The sequence below is a fragment of the Pediculus humanus genome, genomic scaffold (genome assembly GCF_000006295.1).
Source record: "Pediculus humanus corporis 1103172108296 genomic scaffold, whole genome shotgun sequence".
NCBI classification, from domain to species: Eukaryota; Metazoa; Arthropoda; class Insecta; order Psocodea; family Pediculidae; genus Pediculus; species Pediculus humanus.
In genome coordinates this window covers 323,508-347,079 of record NW_002987865.1, presented here as the reverse complement: position 1 = coordinate 347,079, position 23,572 = coordinate 323,508, and the positions used below count along the sequence as shown (strand labels likewise).

Here is a 23,572-nt window from a genome sequence, read left to right as displayed (position 1 = left end):
CGGTGACGACGATAACCACAACAACCACAACAACAGCAACAGGAATCGGATAATGAAACAATTGTTTATGGAAGGAGAAAAAAAGTCAACAAAAACAACATTAACGAGGAGACGGTAAAAAAAAAGTAATCAAAAAAAAAATATATATATAAATTTGTATATATCGATTATCGATTCATTATTACCAATCTTGGAAAAAAAAAAAAAAAAAAATTAATCGAACTCGAAACGAATATATAAAAATTCTATTGACACGGCGAATAAATTATTTAAAAAAAAAAAAAATTTTATTGTTAATAAAAATTAATCAAATTACGGTTGTTCGTTACTTTTTTAATTTTTTTTAATTTTTTTTTTTTTTTTTAATTTTTTTCGTTTATAAATCAAATATGGCAGATTTTGTTTTGTTTTTGTTTTTTTTATATAAGTTATTTGTTGTTTAAATCTTTTTATTATTATTATTATTATTATTATTATTATTATTATTATTATTTTAATTTTTATTCGTCAGTTAATTATATCTTGCCGTCGGGTTTTTATTTATTTATTTATTTTTTTTATTTACTTATTATTATTATTATTATTATTATTATTATTATTATTATTAATTATTGGTATCGTTTTATTATTTCGAACGTTTGCTTGTTTGTTTGTTTGTTTTTGTTCGTTTTAAAATTTTAATACTTTATTGGGAGGAGGGGGGGGGGAAATTGATTGACGTGAGTTTTTTTTTTTTTTTCTGTTCGAATTCTTCGTCTATTTCCACGTTTAAAAAAAAAAATCAAATTTATTATTATTATTTCAAGTCCGTTATCGTTATTATGACGTAGTAAATTTTTATCACGAATCGATTATCGATAATTAAAAAATGATAAAAACAAAATTAATAAACGAAATAAATAAACAAAATAAATAAATTAATAAATAGATCAATTTAATGATGTGTTATTATTATTATTATTATTATTATTATTATTATTATTATTATTATTATTATTATTATTATTATTATTATTATTATTATTATTATTATTATTATTAATCAATTTTCCGTTAACGACAAAAAAAAAAAAACGCGAGATTTAACGTATTTTATTTTTTTTTAATTTTTTTTTTTTTGTCATTATTATTATTATTATTATTATTATTATTATTATTATTATTAATTTTTTTTTTTTAAATATTTTAATCGTCTCGTTCGTTATACGACCGGTTTTTATTATTATTATTATTATTACGAGAGAAAAAAATTGAAATTTTACGCGCGCATGCACACGAGTACGCGTGTGATAGAAAAGAAATTCGGGAATGAAAGGAAATGACGTCACCAATGAGCTCTTTACAATTTTTCTATTTGTGATGATGATGATGATGATGATGATGCGTGCGTTAACGCGGGCGTAAATCGTCACTCCCCGTTAAGTAATTTTCCACCGTTGTAATAATAATAATAATAATAATAATAATGATAATGATGATGATAATGATAATATTGATAATTAAACAAACGAAATAAAAGGAAAAAAGTATTCGTGTATATTACATACATATATATATATATAAATATAAATAGGAAAAAATTATTTAGAAAAATAATAATAATAATAATAATATGAATATTTTTATTTCTTACCTGATGCGATTAATTAATTAATTAATTAATAAAAAGTATACGTGAAAAGTAAATAAATAAATAAATAATAATAATAATTTATATGCTCTTATGTACATAAAATAAATTTATACAATGATTCACGACGATTCATTTATTTTTATTTTTTTTTATTTTTAAATTTTTTTATGTAATAAAATAATAATAATAATAATAATAATAATAATAATAATAATAATAATAATAATCAGGATGCGTGGGAAGTGAAGAGAAAAACGAGAAAAATTTGAAGATTTTTCAAGAAGAAACCGTTAAAGAAAATGGCGTCGGACGGAATGACGTAATGACATTCTTAATTATCATTGTTATTTGATAAGTTTTTATCCCAAAGGAATGAGATGGAATCCTGGGAAAGGAATGAAGGATAAATTTCAATTGGAACGTGAAATTCGATCGTGTTTCGAAAGTGATAATAATAATAATAATAACGGATTTAACGTAATTTTTTCCTTTCATAAAAAAAAAAAAAAGAAAATTAATTAGGCGCCATTTTTTAAATTTTTTATTCCGTTAAAAATATTCGAATGGTTTTTTTTTTCCCGCTAAATTTTTAATTTCGAAAAGGGAAAATTTTTTACGCGGTGAAATTTAAGAAATTTTCTTTTATAAGAATTTAATTTGTTTTTAATTTCCTTTAATAATAATAATAATTAATGGAAAATAAATAAACTCTTAACATCAATCATTTAAATTTAACTTCAACTAATAACTTAAAGTTAATAAGATTTTGTTTAATTTCGATATACTCGAGAAAGATTTAAGAAAATTTTAATAATTAAAAGGAAAAATACTTTTTTTTTTAAGTTTATTAATAACGCGCGTTAAAAATTTATAATGATTTGGAGAATTCCTGGAGAAAGTGCTTTTGAGAATTCTACGGAAAATGCTAGAGAAACCTGAAAAAATTGCTGAGAATTCTGGATAAAACGTTGGAGAATTCCTGGAGAAAATTCTGGAAAATTCTGGAGGACTCTGGAAAAAATGCTGAAAAATTTTTGAGAAGTTTGGAGAAAATGCTGGAGAACTCTGGAGAAAATGTTAAAGAAATTCTGGGAAATTCTGAAAAAATGCTAGAGAACTCTGGAAAATTCTGAAGAAAATGTTAGGGAAAATGCTGGAGAACTCTGGAGAAAATGTTAAAGAAATTCTGAGAAATTCTGAAAAAATGCTAGAGAACTCTGGAAAATTCTGAAGAAAATGTTAGGGAAAATGCTGGAGAACTCTGGAGAAAATGTTAAAGAAATTCTGGGAAATTCTGAAAAAATGCTAGAGAACTCTGGAAAATTCTGAAGAAAATGTTAGGGAAAATGCTGGAGAACTCTGGAGAAAATGTTGAAGAAATTCTGGAAAATTTTGAAAAAATCCTGGAGAAAATGCTAAAGAATTTGACATTATAATAACAATATTCATCCATTCGAACATCACTGATATTAAGAAACATTTATTCCTGACGGATGCGGATAAAGATCTGGAATAAAATTGGCTGGAATAAAATTCCTAACGACATCACCGTGATTAAAAAAAAAATAATAATAATAATAATAATAATAATAATGAAAAAAGCACGTAAAATGAATTAAAAGAGTCTCGAAAATTTCTTTCATATTCAGGTAAGTTTTTTTTTTTTTAATTAATTTTTCATTGATTGATTGACTATCATTACAAAATCAATTTCCGGCGGTAAAATATAAAACTTTTCCATTGTTTAAATTTGCCGCCATTTAAATTTCAAATAACGATCACTTTAAAAACGAAAACTAAAAAAAGGATGAGTCTCAAACAAAAAAAAAACAAAAAAAAACTTTTAATCATTTATTTGTTTACTCTCATGAGTTATTTTAAATAAAACGATGTATATATACGATCCACGTCATAACCGCTTTTTATCTAATTATTCATAAAAAAAATAATAATAATAATAATAATAATAATAATTAAACAACCGTTGACTAGTCTACGAATGAAACGTCGAGAGGAACGAAACGTTCCGATTCAGGTTGAGGATTCGTCTCGTTGCTTCGCCTTCCCATCGAATACCATTCGACGAAAGCTTTCACCAGTATAAGAAATACGAATAAAAGAAAAACGAAAAAATAAAATGGTATAATCGGATAACCGTAGAAATAAGCCAAAACTCCAGACAATGATATGTAACTTAATGTTTGATAACTCGCCAATGCTCTAAGGCAAACTCTCGCCGGAAGTTCGTCACAAACTCTCGGAGCAAAATTTCCAGGTATGCTTTTATCAAAATAATAATATTTACAAGGCGGAGCGAGTAATTGTCTGGCCACGCAACCTATAAAATTTTGACTTTCCCACATTTTAATCAATTCGTTTTTGTACTGAAAAAAAAAAAAAAAAAAAATTAAATCAAAAATCGAAACGTGTCAGTAGAAAAGATGAAAAAAGACAAAAAACTAACCTTTTCATTTATTCTCATGCTCAAATGATGGAAAAATCTTAGTAAAAACGTCACTTCCGTTGATCTTATGGGTTCCAAATCGGGATTCGATTCGTAACGTATAAATTTTGTTCTTTTTTGCCAGTCTTTTGGATTTATTATCGTAGGTTCGACGATTCTCATTTGTTGCGAACACGATGAATTTATCGAAGAACCCGATAAATCCGCTTTGCTCCGATTGTTGACCGGAAATTGAAGCGGCGGCAAATCGAATACCTGAGTTAAAAACGTTATCGAATGTTCTAGATAAGAAACGGTTTTTTGCCTTTCGTCGACCGTGTAATCATCACCGAAAGGACACTGAAATAAAAAATCTTGTATTCTCAACAATATGTTTTTCCTTCTCAGTTGTCTTTGAGCCAGTGCCGAATTCAGTAAATAATTGACCAAATTCAACGATTGCTGTATCGACAATACGAATTCGTGAACCTGATCCTGAAATTCTTTTCCGAAAAGAGTTTTGTATTGAAAATTTGACGATTCCAATTCTTGTATTTCTTGTCTTATAATGACGTTCAACCGATTGAAAAGCGGAAATGACACGGAATTCGAATGATTCGGTGACGTGGGAGGAGAATTCGGAGACATGCACGGGGATTTTGGTGTTCCCACCAGAGGACTTCCGACGGAAGTGTCCGCCGAATGATCCATTCCCGTTGTCGTAAAATCATCGAAATGTTTTTCAATATCTCTGAGTATGGGTGCCAAATCGGGTTGGGATAAAACTTTGGATAATCTGAACAACATGTGAGCGTGTTTGGGACACGTGAGATCCATTCTTGAAAATCTCGGGATTATTTCTCTCATTATGATTGTGTATGCGGGAAAACTTTCGACTATGAAATTATACCATCTGTGGTCGATGGCGTTCGATTCTCCGGTTGCGCTATATTTGAACAAACAACAACAAGAAATTAATATCATCACAATTGAAAATTTTTAAATTTAACGGTCGTTTTTTACTTCTTCACCTCACCTGGCATTGTATTTAACGTAACGCCAAGGTTGTATAAAACTAAGATAAGTTTCCAAAATTAAAATGAAAGAAGAATCGAGGGGCCAATGATTTATGTGCCTCCTTAAAAATGTATACAAAGGCCTCCGACATAAACTTGTTATCGTTCTTCTAAGTTCATCCATGGCACTTCCATCATTATGAACGTTATTGACAAAATAATGAATGTGTTTTATCATGTTTCTGACGACACGCAGATGATCTTCCTTTGGTAAAATGTCACCGAAGGTTTTGATATCCTGCAGGTGAGTAATAAAAAACATTTCGTTACATATCAATGATCGTTTTTGAGTAATAAATCTTTTTTCTTTTTTTTTTTTTTAACGATAGTGACAAACAAAAGAAAAAACAGAAAACAGTGTAATAAAAATTATTATTAAAAAGCAATTATTTAAATGCAGTCTAAGTAAATAAAAAAAAAATCAAGTTTTTTAAAAATGTTTTTTTAAGTTGTGAAGTGATTTAGTGTTGGTGTTGATGTTTGTGCTTGTTGTTGTTGTTGTTCTTCTGTACGCAGGTAAGTAAACATGTTTTTTATCTTTTTAAAATTAGTTTATAAACATTTCGTTAACAGTAGTAAAAAAAAAATTAAATTTATGCTAATCTAATTAAAGCTATTAATCATAATTAATGTCGTTATTAAAATTTTAATCGTGTGAATACAAAAACAAACAAAACAAAACAAAATTTCCACAATAAGCGAGTTTATGTTGTTGATTTTAACTAAATTTACAAAAAAAAAAAAATGGCCAAAACGTCGTCGAATAAAACTTACAGGTTGGTAATAAGGCATCAAGGGATAATAGGAATAATGTCCAAATCCTATAGGATACCTGCACATTTTCTGTGGAAAAAAAATTAATTTTCCTTTTTCATGTAATATTTTAAAATCTGTTTCCGATATCATTTCATAACTATCTACATATTTTAGTTGTTTCGATGAGAATATTTCGATTGTTTTTTTAATAATGAAAGTAATATTTACCTCAGTTTTTAATTTAACAAAAGGATTAGAACTCATTTGATCAGGAACTGTGAGCCAGAAATTTATAATTATTTGTAAAAAAGCTTCACTTCTCCAAATTTCTGCATTAGATTGAGTTACTGTAGTCGGAGACAAACTAGTCGATCCAATTTTAACAACAGAATTTTTGAATAACTTTGATGTTTTAGGCGGTTGAACCTTTAAGCAAAATATTTTCAGTTTGAGTAAATTTTTTTTAACAATGATTAAATTGTATCGTGACAAAAAAAAATACTTTTTTCAAAATAACTGGCAAGATTTATTCAATTTTACCTGAGATGGAGGAGGTGATCTTGGTAACTGTATTGTCTGATGCACAGGCACTATCGGAAGTACAACTGATGTTTCAATAGGCAAAAAATGCTGCAAGTATTGGTCACTTAAATGTAGGTAAACAGTCTCATGGTCTTCAATTATATCAGGATCACATAATGGCTGCCAAGAATGAATTAAATGATAAGTAAAATGAAATAAATAAAATTCAAATGCATCTGAAATAATATTAATTAAATCATATCTATAACTGCAATAATGAATATTTTATAATGATATCAAGTTTATTGACATACTCAATAATAATCCTGTGGGTTCTCTTAAATTTGGATCAATGTGTAATTTATCAATGTAAAATTGAGAAACTGATCCTTCTAATATGACATGTTTCAATTTGGAGGGTAAGAGTGTTAGGGGATATTCAAATTTTAAATAAACATCAATAAGAAGTTTATATATAATGTCAAAAAATGGCCCAAATGGATGTAAAAATTTAAAAAGAGCTTCAAAATCGCTCGGATTTTGCCTTCTGAAAGTTTTCAACAAATTCCAACCACTTCCATAGGGAGGATTTATTCCAAATATATGTTCAACTAAATAAGGGAAAAATATTTGAAGATCTTTTATATTACATTCTAGTAAAATATTTGTAAGTTCTACTACTCTTCTTTGCATGGGACGTATAAATAGCGCATTTCTCAAACGGACTTGTACCTGAAATCAAAAAATAAATTTAATTAAATTAATATTACTTTTAAGTGATCAAGTAACAAGTAAAACGCTTTAGGATTGACAACAACTAAGGTTAAATTTCAAAACTAATATTGGAAAATACGTTCGATGAAAGAAAATTAACTTATAAAAATAAGGCATGGAAAAATTATTTGAATTTTATAAACTATTTTTCAATTTATAAATTTCATTTTTAAAATTTTTATAATGAAATATAAGTAAAAATAATTTTACCGTATTTGAATCTGCCCCATGAACCGCCATGCTTATTACAATATCAATTTGGCACAATTTTAAGCATTATTTACGGCCCTAATTATTTATTTAGGGCCTTTTTATATTATTTTAAAATGGGATGTTTATTTATATGACAATAATAATATTTATTTAAAATGCTTTTTACTTATTATTTTTATTTTTAATTATGGTATTTAAATGAGCCGAGTGATATTTTTAGTTAAAATTAATTACCGTGTTCAAAGTAGATAACTCGATTTATATAAAAATGAGTTATTTCGATGAGCCTATGGACACATTAGAAACTTATTACGAAGAAGGTGAAATAAGTGGTGACGATGATGAAAACGATTTTGAATATACTACTCCAACGAAAAATTTAAAATCGAATAATTTTACTAGAAAAGTTAGTTATGAGCTAGTTAAAGACGATTTAATTTCCGAATTAAATGATGTCAATGATGAAAATGATACGTATGAAATCCCAAATGAATCCGATCTCCCAATCTCCATTGGCGACACATCTAAAACTTTTAAAGAAAGATTGTTAATTTTATTTAGAGACTTAGGAATAAATAAAGAAAATGAGCGACATTACAGATTTAACACTCTTCGCGTTAAAGGAGTTGAAAATATGAGCACGGAAGATGTTTATCAATATTTTGCTTCATTTGCTCCATCTCATGTAGAGTGGATTGACAATGACACTTGTAATGTTGTTTGGTTAGATGATTTATCTGCTGCTCGAGTACTTTTGAGTCAATCGAAAAAAATTATAAATTTGCATGGAAATTCTTTAAAAACTGTATCAAATGACAGGTACACTGATTTAAATGATAGTATCGATGAATGTGTAGATGCTAGAGATTTAAATATAGAAATACCTTCTGGTGTGTGGAGGTTTGGAGAGCCTGGGAAAAAAAGTTCAACCATTTTATTAAGGTATGCTACTAGATCTGATAAAAAGCAATCGATGGCAGCAAAAAGTGGTGTGTATTCGAAAAAATTTGGTACTGTGCCTGGTTTAATGTCAAAATCTGTTAGGAATGGAACAGTTAAATTAATCAACAAAGTTCACACTCCAAATAACATATGGAAAACTGATAGCATTGAAACATCCATGCATTCAAGTGATAAACCAAATCCTTGGGAAGAGCTGGCTTATGAATGGGGTAAAATTGAAAGAGTCAAAGACAATGACTTTTTAGAATTGAATAATAAAAGACCCCTGATAAAAGCCAATGTTCCAGATTTGAGAATATCATTGAAACAAAAAAAAGAAAATAGGAAAAGACTGTTGAATTTAAAAACTAGTCACAGTTTAAATGAAGAATGGGAGAGTAAAGCCAAAGTTCCAAGAATGAAAATGTATGCAGATGATGAGGAAAAAGTTGTTAAAAATAAACAAAAAAAAACCAATGTTCAATCTCATGGAGTTGAAGATTTAAGAAGTAAAATAAACAGGCTCAAAAGTAGAGAAAGAATAAATTTAAAAGTTGAAAGGGATAATATTAGATCTCAGAGTAATACAAGTGAGAGTGAAAATGAATCGGATGATGGCAGCTCTCAAAATTGGGCTTTAGAACAATATCATACGATAAGAGAATCTGTCGAAACTAAAAATAGAAAATTAGGATTAGCTAAATATGATAGTGATGAAAGTGATTTGAGTGATGATGATAATTATACATCACAAAAGAAAAATATAAGGCAAAGATCTCCATTACAAATAGAAATCGATAATGATGAATATTATCAAAGGAGATCAAGTGAAAAGTAATTCTTATAAATATTAGATTTAGTTTTTTTTTTTAGATGATATTTTCATTTTTTATCAAAGCCAATTGTAATTTTTTTAATAATTTTTTCATATGTACAATTTAAATTTAGTGAATTGATAAGTTTTTTTTTTTTCTTTGTATTTATTATTAAGATATATATATTATTTCAGATTTATTTTTTGTAGAAAAATTTAAGTTAGTGTTTATATTAATTTTTTTTTTTTTAATTTTTCATATTATTCAGGTTTTATATAAGTTTAATAACCAGTAAGATTAAATACTTTTTTTTTAAAAATGTTTTACAAAAGTTTTAGAAAAGAAATTAATTTTAATTTAACAATCGTGGTAATATTTATGAAGATCACAGTCCTTTAGATTCTATTTTTATTTTTATTTATGTTAACATAAAGTTAACATAAAAAGTTTATACAATGAGACGATACTAATACATTTTTTAATAATTTTAACGAAAAATTATCATTTGTAAACCACATTACTGTAAGTTTTTGCATACGAAACAGAATTTATTATTACAATTAGCTTTTACTATATCTTACTGTAAAATAATTTTTTTTTTCTTTTAACTGTTAAAGGAAAAAGTAATAGTGGTTGTTGGATTTAAGATAAAATGTTTTACAGCTATAGAATTTTTTTTTTTTTTAATAATTTTATTAATTATTAAATTTTTCATTGAGAATAAAAATATATAAAAAATAATATTTATTAAATAACAAAAAATAATTTTTTTAAAATAAAATTTATCAAAATTAAAATTAAAATATAAAATATAATAAACATAATTAAAGTAGTAGTGATGATTAAATATAAGAAAAATGTTTCATTTATATTAATCGATAATTGTATTAATAACAATTTTTAAATAAAAAAAAAAAAAAAGTTGTAAATAATTTTAAAAAATTAAGTTGCATGGCCATTTTTTTTCCCCATAATTTATATAATTTTTATTGTTTATATATTGTAATTTGTGAAATTTAAGAAAAAGTAAACAAAGGCACCAAATAAAATGACAATAATCTCAATTTAACTTCTATCGACCCTCATATATTTGTTCAAATCTGCATCTCCTTTCGGATCAACTTGTGATAATTGTCTAAAACTTTCATCATCCACAAAGCAAATTTCATGATTGTCCTGTAATGCAAATAAATGATTATTATTATTATTATCACCATACAATATGTTTTGAAAATTAATCGACTTGAAAATAACTTACAGGATCTGCTAAAATAACAACAGTTACAGTTGCTTTTCCGGGAGTATCCAAAGAAATCAGTGGTTTTAATATAGTTTGCTTTTCAGATTCCATTCTGCTTTGTATTGCAGGTAGTGAAGCTTTTGGCACAGAAAAAGCTATTCTACCATATGCTAATGCATGATTAACAGGTCCTCCGATATCTTTAAATTCGAGAACGCATTGATTTTCACCAAATGAAAATGATACTGTTTTATCAGTTTTGTTAATTATTTTCATTCCCAAAATGCCATTCCAATATTTTACTGTTTTTTCCAAATTAGAAGAAGCTAGGGTTACTTTTTCTACAGGATCTTTGTTTTGTGGTTGAGGTTCATTAATAATATTATATTTATAACCACCGGGAGCTTCTAATACAAAATTACCATGGGCTTCTTCCATTGCCCAATTCATTTCTTTGGCTCTTTTTATTATTTCACTTGATCTAATTGTTATACCCAAAAAATCATTTCCTTTTTCATAAGATTTAACTCCATAATTATAAGTCAATTCAATAACAAAATGACTATCTTCAGGACCGTATCCTATCATTGTCTTACTCCATCTGTTATCGTACAATCCGTTGCAAGCAGCTTCACAACCTTCTTTAAATTCTTCATGACGTAAAACCTAAAAAAGGAACAATATTTCTTTTCAGGGGGGAAAAAAAAAAATGAATATTGATACTTATACTGATAGTTAATAATAATTTCGATAAGATCAAAAGGAAAAATAATTGTTTTTTATCGATTAACGTTTGATAATAAAAATTTTAGTTTTGCGTAATTAGTGTAATTACTCACTTCCCAGTACTTTGCAAAAAAAAATTACACATATTGAAATTTACCTTCATTCCTAATAAATCTCTATAAAATCGTGCTGTAGCAGCACGATCAGCAACTTTAAATACAAAATGAAGAGCTCTTCCATTTAAACTCAATGCCATTTTGTTAAATAAAAGTTATATATTTTTTTTTTTTAAATGAAAAAAAAATAATAAACTTCTTTCAAAAACTAAACAGTTTTAAATCAAGTCAGGTGACCTTGCTAAAAAAAAAAATGGCGGCAGACACTCGTGCTTTATAAACAAGTTTTTTGTTTTAACGAAATTATATAATTTTTTTTAATATTTAAATCAATTCCCGTTTTTGTCGGTTTCAGTCATTAAATTATCCTTAAACATTAATCACTTTCATAATATTTATACAGTTTGGTTTTTCTTTCATTTTCTATTTTAAAAAAAATGTTATCAACAATAGTAAGAATAAGTACAAATAAATTTATTCGATCTTTTTCTTTTAAATTTGGACAATTAGAAAATAATTCCCGTGTCATAAAACAAAAAACGCTTTTAAATAAACAATTATTATTCAGTCACAATAAATCAAGTTCAAAATATTTTTGTAATTGGAAAGAAAAAGATCTGAATTACGATGAAAATTTGGGAAAAATAATACTTTTAGATCCAAATGAAGTTGAAGAAATACATGTTGAAGATAAAAATAAAATTAAAAAAACGAAAAGTAAAAAACCGGAAAAGAAAAAAATTAAAAATCCAGCAGTTTTAGATTGGAAAATAAAAAAAAGCAATGATGCAAATTTATTACGGTAATAATTAAAAAAAAAATATAGATGAAAATTGTCAAAAATATTTCATGAGATTTTGTTTTATTTTAAATGAATTAAATTTAATGTAATTTTTTTTTCTTTTTTCTTTTTAGTACTCTGGCAGTGAAATTAAAGAATAAAAAAAATAGAGAAAAACATAAAAAAATATTTATCGAAGGTAAAAGACTTATACAGGATGCTTTGTCCATTGATCTTCAACCTAAAATTATTTTTTACAGTAGATTATCTGATATTGAAAATTTAAAATTATCTGAAAATGTGAGAAAGTGTCAAGTCGATTATAAACAATTAAGAATTTGGAGTGATGTCGCAACTAGCCAAGGAGTTATTGGTAAATTTTATATGTACTTCTCAAAGTAAATTCACATTACACAACTTATTTTTATATTTAATTATTTTTTTAGCTGTGTTTGATTTGCCTGATCAAAAAAAAATTATAAATAAATTTAAAACAGTGCCTCTTACTATTATTTGTGACAATATTAGAGAACCAGGAAATTTAGGTTCTATTTTAAGAGTAGCAGGTGCAGTCGGATGCAAAAAAGTTATCATGACAACAGGTATTAATTTAAGCCTTGAATTTCATTTAAAAAAATTTTTTTTTATAATTACCTAATGAAAAATATTCTTTATCGAAAAAGGATGTGTCGATTTGTGGAATGCAAAAGTCATCAGATCTGCAGCTGGAATTCATTTTAGACTACCAATATCATCAAATGTTGAATGGGATGATATTGATAAACAAATACCTGATGACTCTCAAATTATTTTAGCAGATAACAGGACACTCTGTGATGATAACAGTACTGACAGTTCAATTGTTGAAAATCAAGATGGCGATGAGTATGTTAGTGACGAAGATAGTGATGAAAATGATGACAGTTCTTCCGACGATGAAAATGAGAGTAGTGTGAAAAAAAATAGTTTATGTAGGTCAGATAATATTGATGACTATAATTTACCATTACTTAATTACAATGATGTTAATTATTCTAATAACAGTATAGTAATTATAATCGGTGGTGAAAGTTATGGGATAAGTGAAGATGCTTACAAGTTTGGGGAAAGGAGGAAGGGTTTAAGAGTTACCATACCATTGTTGAACAATGTTGATTCCTTAAATTCTTCAGTTGCTCTGGGTATTTTATCATTTGAAGCTAAAAAAAATTTATCAATTGAATCACCAAAAGAAAAAAATAATAATTTAATTAAATCTGATATGATAGAAACGAGTGAAAAAATTTAATTTAAAAAAAATGTAGTTTAAAAGTGGAGTGTGTAAAAAACAATAAGTAATGAATGAAAAAAAATTTTTTTTTTTTTCTAAAACGATGATTTTATTGATTAAAATAATTTTAACAAAAAGTTTTTTTTTTTTTTTTTTTTTAAACAATTATTATCAATTAATACTGAGTTAAAAAAATGTTAACAGAGTTAAAAAAAATTAATTATTTAGCAACTAATGTATTTTCAAACATGCTTTTTCTTATTTCTAAGCCTATAGCTCGAGCCATTGGAGGAGGTACTGCATTACCCACTTGTCTATGTTTTTCTATAATCGGTCCATAAAATTGAAACGAATCTGGAAATCCTTGAGATCTTGCACATTCTCTCACGCTGACGACTCTAGTTTGTTCCGGGTGAAGAACTCTTCCCTGTTAACATAATATTTACGTTTAAAATTTTTTTTTTTTGTAATGAAAACTAAACTCAAAATATTTTTTTTTTTTACCTGTTTTCCCATAGGTTCTGGATTGGTTACCGTCGTGCTAAAATAACCGTCCCATTCTAATCTTCCGTACAAGCCGGACCAATGATTGTGACGATTTGCCGTGTGTGGTAAACACCAAGGGATTAAAGTATTATATTGACGATCTAATGGGTCACATCTTCTTCCCGAAGCGCAGGCACAAACTCCTCTCAGGTATCCTTGAGGTGATTTTCCATTTTTACGATCGTGATGCATGTATTTTCTAATAAAATATATTTTTTTTTTTTTTTTTTACGTAAATCGCGGATTTTGAAACGTTTAAAATATTTTGACATACAATTGTTTAATCGTCGTTCCGTCCGAAAGGGTCATTGAAATATTTGGCAAATCTCTCCAATCTGATCCTTTCGTCGTAGGTATATGACGAATTCTTGCTTCTACCAATGGACTCATGTATTTACATGTATGATCTCTCAAAATAGGTTGACTTTGATTTCCCCTTATCTACCAAAAAAGAAAATTTTTTTAAGGGAATTCAATTAATTTAAAAAAAATAAAAATATTAAATAAACCAACCAGTCTTTGAAAATGTGTTTTACAATCTTCATTATAATTCATAACGACACGATCGGCACCGTTTGGAATTTCCGGTAAATCCGATAAAGCATCGCGAACGGTTATAGTTCTTAAAGGTGCAGAAGTGCTCCATTTACAATTAGTCGTAAACTGAAAATAAATTATTATTATTATTATTATTATTTTGCTGATATTGTGTGCTGATTTTTTCTATTTTCAGGAGTTTTCACGTACTCTTTTGTCGTCGACGGTGACTTGAAGATTACTCGCTCTTAAACTAAATACGTGAGTCGGTTCCGGAAATAAAGGAAGTTTTAAATTGGGAGCTGCTGCCAAAATAAACAACCTTTAAAAGGTAAAAAAAAAAAATTAAATTTTAATTTAAAAACTAATTAGTCGTCGTTGTCGTGCATTGTTCAAAAAAAAAAAATTTTTTTCGTAATACCTTCTCCTCGTTTGTGGTATACCATAATTACCGGCTTGAAGTACTCCGAAAGTACATTGATAACCCATTGATATTAAACAATAGAGTGTTTGTTTGAGTACCATTGATCTTTTAAATGCAACAAAATTTCTCACGTTTTCCAATATGAAATATTTCGGACGAAAATAATCACAATAGGATAGAAAAGACACGACCAAAGAATTCTGTAATATTTTTAAGGTACGATTTTAACAATAATAATAATAGGTATAATTAATTTATTAAAATCAAAAAAAAAAAAAGAATTAACCTTAAATTGAGAATATTGACGAGAATTAAATCGATTCATTCCGCTAAATCCCTGACACGGTGGTCCCCCGCATATTAAATCCACTTCACCCTTTTGCGGTAAACATTGACCCTTATCATTTTTTAATTTTCCCTGCGAATATATATATAAATTTTTTCCGAATATTAATTTCTTCTTACGATATGAAAAAAATTTTCTTTTTTTTTGTTTTTGACGACTCACAGACATGACTTCTTTCAATAGAGTATTACAATCTTCTGTGAAAACCGTAGCGTTCGGATTATTTTGTTTAAAAGCGGAAGCAGCATCCGAATCTTGTTCAATTGCCCAAAGAGTTTTGGAAACTCCACTTTGATGTAATCCCTCGGATAAACCTCCACATCCGGCAAAAACGTCTAGAGTTCTTAATTTATCACTTATTTCCGGCCAAATAATATCCTCCATGTTTTCTTCATCTAATTTCGATGAAATTTGTTCAGTTTTTTTTAATTTACCCTTTCCTTTTCCCTAGAAAAAAAAAAAAAATATTTTTATCGTGAAAATTTACATTTTTTTTTTTTTTTTTTTAAATTTTTATTTTACCTTATTAGATTTTCCAGTTATGGAAAAATATGATTTTGGTTCGGTAAAATTTTCCGATTCCGAATCGTATGATTCTTGAAAATAAAATCTATTGGGACCATTTTTTAACCAATTATCTTTATTATCATCTTCCAAATATCGTACGTAACATTTTCCTTCGACGTCGGTAAACGAAATTTTTTCCTCTGAAGGAGGGAAAATTTAATTAATAACGTTAATTTCACACACAAAAAGGAAAATTTTAAATTAATTTTTACCTTCGGTCGACCAATATAAAAGATTTAAATCGTAAAAAAGATCTTTTCTCGTTTTATTTAGATGAGTATTTTCCGGACGATAAAATTTATTTACTTTAAGCTTAATTACATCTTCGCCTTTAAACGTTTCCGTATATATTTCCCTTATGTAACCTATATTAAAAGGTCCTGGAGTTTTTTCATTGCATCCTTTTATATTTTCCGTCGTTTTACGATAAAATTCTGGATACATTCCATCATCAACCTGTAAATAATTTTTTTTTTTTTTTTTATTTGAACGCTAATTTAAGGAAAATGTAATGAAAAGACAGTCGTTTTATAATAATCACATCTGTTTTAGATTTTAATTTTTCCTTTTCCACCGGTTGAATTTTAAATTTAAATGTTTCGGGATGTAGAAAAACGCAAGAACCGATAGAATAGACTTCACCACGCCAATCCACAAAACGATACCTCAAAAAAAAAATTCATATATAAATATTCCAAAATGGAAAATAATTATAATTAATTAAACAATTTTTTTTTCTTTTACTTTTTCTGATTTGAATTTTTATCTTCTATCAAACTTCGAGTCGTCGGAATATTTTTATTTTTTTCCCTTTCCGACCATTTACAAATTCCGCAAAATAATTTCGTGTCAGGTTTTTGATTTTCAATATTGTTGTCTCCTTTTTCAAATTCTATCAAATTTTCAAATCTTGCATAATTGGAAAAGTAACTAAAAAAAAAAAATAATAATAATAATTTAATAATAATTTTTCTCTTAAACCCGGGAGGGGAGGGGGGGGTTTAATACCTTTTTTTTACAAAAAATGTTTTTCCATCATCATTTAAATCTTCCTTTTCTTCATTTACTCCTCCCAATTCGAACCAATTACTCGGTGGTTTTTGAATTTTGACATTTATTTTCATTGCTATTTTATGAATTGGCCAATCTACGCATTCGTATATCATAAATAATTCTTGAGGATGACTCATTTCTCCCAAAACAGTTTCAGAACCTCTGCTGCAAAAAGAAAATTGAATAATTAGGTTTTATTTGGCTTTTTTAATTGATGATAATAATAATAATTTACCATAATTTTTGACAGTGAACTTTATCGCAAAAATTTCTTTTAAAGAAAAATTCAACTCTTGCTATGTGCATAGGCGAGGACGCCATTTCTTCAAAAGCAAAAATAAAATCACCGGCGGAAATAGTTTCGCCATTTACGACAGCTGTTTGAGAAATTCCATCCCAAGTGTATGGATTTCTTCTTGTGGATATCAATGATATATCAATAGATTGGATTTTTTTTTCTAATTTTTCAGATTTAGCCTGATAAACTTCTTCATCTTCAGGATCTGATTCTTCGGCTTCTTCGAGAGCGATGTAGGGACACCTTGAAATTCCACAAAAAATTTAATAACTTCTTTCAACGAAGAAATTTTTATTAATTTTTTACCTTCTATTTTTACAAGCTTGTTTTCCTCTTCCTGATCCTCCGAATTTAATCATGTCACGACAGAAAACGCATTCACCACAATCTGGTTGTTGGCATGCTTCACATACATTGCATCGTCTTCGACGTTCCGTCTGAAATTTTACACTTTTTTAGATGCACACAAAAAAATTTGAACTACTTAAAATACAAACTTACCCTCATTTTACTTTCTTCTTCGTCGTTATCTAATTGTTTAGGAAAAAACGATTCGAAAACTTCTGCAACTAAACATGTTGTAGTAGCCTTGGTCCATTTGGGTCTTTCTCTTTTTTTTGCTGCCATCATTCTCTTTGTAGCCCTAATTAAAATAAATTTTTTTAAAAAGCCTATTATTCATACTAGAACTCATTACAAATGAAAAAATTTTTACTTTTTTCCAAGTGTAGCCCCTGAAAGTCTGATGATAGTTCTCATAGCCGGAGTAGTTATAAGTAATTGATCATCATCATCTGCAGAACTATCTTTTTTAGCTGCTGTATCCATATTTGTGACTTGATCAATTAAAAATTGAGCATTTCTCATTAATGTATCTTCATCGAATTGAGCCATAGTCTTGGGAACATTAACAGCCTTAAAATATGATATCAAATAATTTTATATTACATACCATAATATAATAATGGATAATACTAAACTTTAATATTAGGTTTGTGTGTGGAACAGTTTTTTGTGTATAATAAAATTTATACCTGTAATCTATTTAGCAATTCTTCATATGTAGGATTAGGTGAATCATACAAAAACTCGATAACTGTTTTACTGAGTAATGATTTCTGTCTAGCAAGTTTCATGTAAGGTTCATATTCAGGACTTGGCTCCATTAGGTAATAATCGCAGTAAGGTGTTGAAATTCCCAATAATCCATTTTCTCCTCCATCAAATCCTGTTATCCACCATTCACTAAGGGGTCCCAATTTGTGAGCGGGAACTCCATCTATGAAAATTTAAAAAATTACTATTAATTACAAATTAATGAGTAACTTTTATGTTTTAATAGATGTGCAATTAGTTAAATCACCTTCAGGAGATGAATTTTCATCGTAAATAGGTTTAATGTAACCAGATACATATAATAATGCATTTTTTTCTATTAAACCAGAATCGAAAAAACATAAATGTCCATATTCGTCAAACACACTAAAATACAAAATATTTTACATCATTAATAGCATTTAATAAAAATAATTAAATATAATATGAAATCATATAGTGAAAGTTAAAAAAGTAACCTAAAATGAGTTAATTTATTCGAGGGTCTAGTATCTTCAAATGAAACATCCTCTTCAGTTCCATTAAACAATGATAATTTAGGATCGAATAAAGCAACTTCTTCTTCGAGGGCATCATTAGGAAGAGCTTGAAACATTCGTAATTCAGGATCATCCAAATCTTGCCTACAAACTTTACACCTTGAACTGAAGTCAAAATTAATTGATATTTTTTTAGATTTATCTTTAATTTTTTTATTTTCTTTTTCTTTATCTGTATTATCATTGTTAATTTCATTTTCTGAAACATTTGGTTCATCATTGTCGATTTTTATTTTTTTTGCAGGAGGATCATCTAATAAAAAAAGATTAAGGATATTTAAAATAATAAATGTGTGTGCATTCATAAATCCAATAAATGATACATAGATTAATACTTCATTAATTATAAAATTTAGACTTACAATCGGAAACAGTTTCATTTAATTTTTGTGCATTTTTTTGACGTATGGAAGCAAACATTTTACCAATTTGAGAATCATTCACACTCATTTTTATCAAATTAAAATGTTCTCCTAATAGATAAAACGATAATTTTCGCGCCTTTTTTTTCCCTTAATTATTTAAACTTACAGTGCTGCCAACTATAAATTTACTGTCTGAAAAAACATCAGTTCGAAAAATTTTCAACTCGAAGCAACAACAAAGTTTAATAATAATTTAAATTAAAATTATTTTTGTGAATTCGTGAAAATTTTGTTTAACGAGAAAAAAGAAAAGATTATAATTATAGTTAATAAGTGTAATAATTAAATAATACAATTCGTTTATATCTTAGATACAAAATTAAAAATAAAATTCGAACGGGACGGTTAAAAAAAAATTCCGATAGATCGCACCACCGTTTAAAAAAAAAAAAATTTTCAACAAGTCGAAAACGAACACGCAACTGTTTTAGATATTTTCATAGTAAAATTTATTTAATTTAAAAATAAAAAGATGGCCGAAGAATAAGGATTTTGTGTTAAGAATGTTGCGGGTCGTGAAATTAAAGAGGCGCGCGCAACGCGGTCAATACTCACCCAACTGGTGTGATCACACTAACTCGAGAGATGATCAAAACCTCTCACTAGTATAAAATTTAAAAAAAAATTAAAAGATAAAACAAATTTTTTCTTTTTTTTTTTTTTCTCGATAAATTTTTATTAATAATAATAATAATAATTCGTTTGTACCGACAATAACGAATAAATTTTTATTTTATTTATTTATTTAATAATCGCATTAATTGTTATAAAAACCGTTTTATATTATGTGACTTTAACTTATTGGGGTTGTTTTAAAGCCCCTAATAAATAATAATAAGTGGATAAAAATTCCACCGTTCGGTTTTGTTTAAATAAACAAATTCTATTATTATTAACGCTAATAATAATAATAATAATTACGTTCATTATGGGTTACGATTGTGTGATTTATTAAAACGATATTTATTTTTAAATAGTGCCGGTAATTTTATTTGTGAAAGTGGTTAAGTAGTGGTGATAGTAGTAGTAGTAGCAGTAGTAGTAGCAGTGGTAATTTTTTTTTTTTTTTATATTTTAAGTCATGTTTTTTTAAAAAAATTTGAATTTAAAATATTTATTATAAGCACACAAACAGACACACACACAGAGAGAGAGAGAGATAGCAGAAGACGACTGGAAATAAATAAATAAAAAACAAAAAAAAAAAAAAACAAAATTATTAATGGATTTATGGATTTTGTTAGTTTTGGCCATTGCTGGTAAGTCGTCATTTTTTTTTTTAAACTTTTATTATAATAAATGAAAAAAATATTTTCGATTCGTGAAAATGTTTTTTTTTTTTTAAACAATTTCTCAACGTGTACACTTAAAATTTGTCTTTCTTTTATCCATTTTTTGTTATTCGTAAATAATTTTTTAATAGACCGTGAAAGGTATTATGTTAACGGAAGTGTCAAATGTAAAATATGGATATTAAATTCCATGCATTGCATAATTACATCTTAACATTTTAATTTTCCAAAGGGGGGAGGGAGGGGAGTAGGGAAGAGATAGAGAGAGAGAGTAAATGAGTGTGATGATTATAGTGGAGAGAAAAAAAATAAATTTAATTCTTGTTAAGAGAGAGAGAGAGAGAAAGGTTCAAAAGGAAAAAAACTCATGGAAGAAATAATGGTTTTAAAATAAACATTTTTCTTCTTATTTTAATAGTTAAGTTTCTTTTTGTATGTTAAAAAAAATTATTTTACTTCCCACGAATTCATTCTCTCTCTCTCTCTCTCTCTCTCTTTCTCTCTCTTTACAAAAAAAAAAAGAACATTGAAGGGTTACCCTTTAAAGAATAAAGAACTGTCTTATATAAAAGTGAATAAAAGTTTAATTCGGTTTTGTCTTTGGGGGTCTCAAAATCCTTTCCTCCTCCTCCTCCTCATCATCATCCTCCTTCTACTCCTACTGCTGCCCGCCCCCCTCCCCAACCCTACATGCATAGTATGTATGATCCCAACCGAAATATTCCCCACACGGTCATAAATTACATTTTCTTAACAGAAAGCAATACAGTAAATTTTTTTTACTTTTGTTCTTCTTCTGCTTTTTTTTTTTTTTTTTTTTTATATATGTATTTTTCAAACGATGTAAATGTGGGAGAGAGGTAGAGAGGAGGAGCGGGAGGGGGGAAAGAGAGCAAAATGAGAGTAAAAATTAGTATTTCAGTCATGTATTCCTTAAAAAAAAAAAAAATAATAAAAATAAATCGTACTTTTTTTTTTTTTTTTTTTTATTGTATGCTAAATAAAACGTAGAGGATTTTTTTTGTATACGAAAAGGTTCAGTTTTTTCAAAACTAAAAAACTAAAAGGCTAAAAGTTTAAAAAGAGAGAACTTTTTTACACGATGACCTAAATGTCAACCGCAAAGCAACAAAAAAAAACTAATAATAATAATAATAATAATAATAATTTTTTTTTTTGTAAATTTTCTTTCGGCGTTGCTCGGAGTTTATTTCGTAATATTCATCATTATTATCATCATCATCATCGATTCGTAATTTTATATTAATTATCATCGCCGATTACCTTTAATTATACTCATTTACAATGTTGCGGTTTTTTTTCTTTTTTAGTCATTAAATTTTTTTTTTTTTTTTTGAATATATGTACCTGAATTAATTTAAATAAAAATTTTACCCCCAAGGTTTTGAAAATAATTTGAAATCGTTAAAAAAAAAAATCACGACGACGACGACGACGACGATGACGATGACGATAAATAATTGGTTAACGATTAAATTTCTAATTGATGTTGTCTTCGTCGGTACCATTTTTGTTTTTATAATAATAATGATTACCGATCGTTTTTTTCCCCCCCCCCCTCACAATAAGATAAATTTTTTTTTTCAAATCGATCGATCGTTTGTTTATTTCTGTTTGTTTTTTGTTTATGTACAACCAAAGTTTTTTTTTGCAACGTCATGATATACCTTACAAAACTCTCATGTAATAATTTTTCTTACCTTCCTTTTTTTTTTTCTTTTTTTTTATTTATGTGTTTCAAGAAGCCGTGTTCAGTTTAAAAAAAAAAAAAACATGGTCATTGTTTTTCCCCTCATCATCATTATCATCATTATTATTATTGCTATTTCGGAATCGTTTTTTACCTTCAGCGAAAAAAATTTAAATTTTGGAAAATTTTGAGTATCGTATTGATAATGATGGCGACAATAATATTTCCACGTTTTCCGTTTTATTATTATTATTATTATTCGATTGGGCACCTTCAGGAAAAGGTTTACAAAAATAATAATAATAATAATAATAACAATAATGTGTCGTTTTATTTATTTTTTTATTTGAACGTGAAAAAAATTGGCAAAGATGTGAAAATCATCTTCGTCATTCATTTTATTTTTATTTTTATTTTTTTACGGTTCAAATATCATTCGATTGTTGTTGTTATGTGTTAACAATCGCCATCTTTTTTTTTTTCTTACTTATGTGTTTTTATTTGTTTTTCGTTGGTTTTTTTTTTTTTTTTTAAAAACAATTTTTGGTCAGTTACGTAAATGTTTATGTCGGTTTTTGAAATGTTTTGTATCGAATGTTATGAGTTTCGATAAGTAAACGCAAAATTTGGTGGTTTTTTTTTTTTTTTTCGAAATTTATTGTAAATTCTTATAAATCAAATAATCGTCTAGACGTACATTTTTTTTAACTATTGCTTAATTTTACAACCGAAAAAAAAAAAAAAAACAAAACAACATTTGGACCTATTGCCACATCCGATTATTTAACTTTCACCATCTTGAATAAAATATGTTTAAATAACAAAACAAATTGGTAAAGTTTCAAATATTTAAAAAGAAAGGAAAAAAACAATAATAATAATAATAATAATAATTTAATAATGTTTTTACGGGAGCAGGAAGAAAATTATAGAATATATGAGGTAGTTTTCTAATGGTTAATCAATAGGGTCATAACTAAAATTGGTATAGACGATGAGGACGACGACGAATACGACGTGGATTTTTGGATTTTGTTTATGTGTCGTCGTCGTCGTGAAATTCGGTCATAAATTTTTTTAAAATGCATTTATTTTCATTTTAAAAATTAAATTATATATTGGCAAAGGGACGGAAAAGGTATATGTATAAATCTACCTGTATTTACAGGTTCATTAACAATACGAAAAAATCGAATATAAAAAAAAAAAAAATCAATCACCCATGATTTTGTAGTTTTTTTGGGTAAATTACAGCTGCTTCTTATTTGAGAAAAGAACACGAAAATAACCGAAAGTTTTTTTTTTTTTTTTTTTAATGGATAAAAATCTATAAAGTCAATGAATTTTTTTTTTTTTAAAATCATTTTACTTATTCATTTTCGGCTTAAGAGAAAAAAAAAAAAAAGGCAAA

General features: G+C 27.0%; 5 protein-coding genes across 5 annotated transcripts; 2 read left to right on the top strand and 3 right to left on the bottom strand.

Moving 5' to 3' along the window:
- Window positions 1–3,621: 3,621 nt before the first annotated feature.
- Phum_PHUM556420 (uncharacterized protein) lies at window positions 3,622–7,123 on the bottom strand (the record flags this gene model as incomplete). The annotated part of the gene is made up of 7 exons (XM_002431837.1): window positions 3,622–4,017; window positions 4,098–4,633; window positions 4,757–5,022; window positions 5,113–5,390; window positions 6,185–6,334; window positions 6,449–6,666; window positions 6,745–7,123. 7 exons carry the CDS (start codon window positions 7,121–7,123, stop codon window positions 3,622–3,624), a joined length of 2,223 nt encoding a protein of 740 aa, XP_002431882.1.
- Window positions 7,124–7,685: 562 nt separating this feature from the next.
- Window positions 7,686–9,197, top strand: Phum_PHUM556410 (vacuolar protein-sorting protein BRO1, putative; the record flags this gene model as incomplete). Its single annotated transcript, XM_002431836.1, has 2 exons — window positions 7,686–8,236; window positions 8,258–9,197. The coding sequence occupies 2 exons, from the start codon at window positions 7,686–7,688 to the stop codon at window positions 9,195–9,197; spliced, it is 1,491 nt and encodes a 496-aa protein (XP_002431881.1).
- A 1,042-nt stretch (window positions 9,198–10,239) lies between these two features.
- Window positions 10,240–11,396, bottom strand: Phum_PHUM556400 (lactoylglutathione lyase, putative; the record flags this gene model as incomplete). The annotated part of the gene is made up of 3 exons (XM_002431835.1): window positions 10,240–10,350; window positions 10,433–11,080; window positions 11,298–11,396. 3 exons carry the CDS (start codon window positions 11,394–11,396, stop codon window positions 10,240–10,242), a joined length of 858 nt encoding a protein of 285 aa, XP_002431880.1.
- Window positions 11,397–11,693: 297 nt separating this feature from the next.
- Phum_PHUM556390 (uncharacterized protein) lies at window positions 11,694–13,375 on the top strand (the record flags this gene model as incomplete). The annotated part of the gene is made up of 6 exons (XM_002431834.1): window positions 11,694–11,924; window positions 12,172–12,181; window positions 12,237–12,410; window positions 12,484–12,639; window positions 12,721–13,218; window positions 13,350–13,375. The coding sequence occupies 6 exons, from the start codon at window positions 11,694–11,696 to the stop codon at window positions 13,373–13,375; spliced, it is 1,095 nt and encodes a 364-aa protein (XP_002431879.1).
- Window positions 13,376–13,478: 103 nt separating this feature from the next.
- On the bottom strand, window positions 13,479–19,183 carry Phum_PHUM556380 (DNA cytosine-5,-methyltransferase, putative; the record flags this gene model as incomplete). The annotated part of the gene is made up of 22 exons (XM_002431833.1): window positions 13,479–13,488; window positions 13,556–13,734; window positions 13,812–14,052; window positions 14,128–14,294; window positions 14,367–14,516; window positions 14,601–14,712; window positions 14,812–15,014; window positions 15,101–15,232; window positions 15,323–15,607; window positions 15,683–15,867; window positions 15,940–16,183; window positions 16,269–16,392; window positions 16,472–16,657; window positions 16,736–16,945; window positions 17,016–17,321; window positions 17,385–17,515; window positions 17,580–17,721; window positions 17,794–17,993; window positions 18,113–18,357; window positions 18,442–18,560; window positions 18,653–18,986; window positions 19,096–19,183. The coding sequence occupies 22 exons, from the start codon at window positions 19,181–19,183 to the stop codon at window positions 13,479–13,481; spliced, it is 3,993 nt and encodes a 1,330-aa protein (XP_002431878.1).
- Between the last annotated feature and the right edge of the window lie 4,389 nt (window positions 19,184–23,572).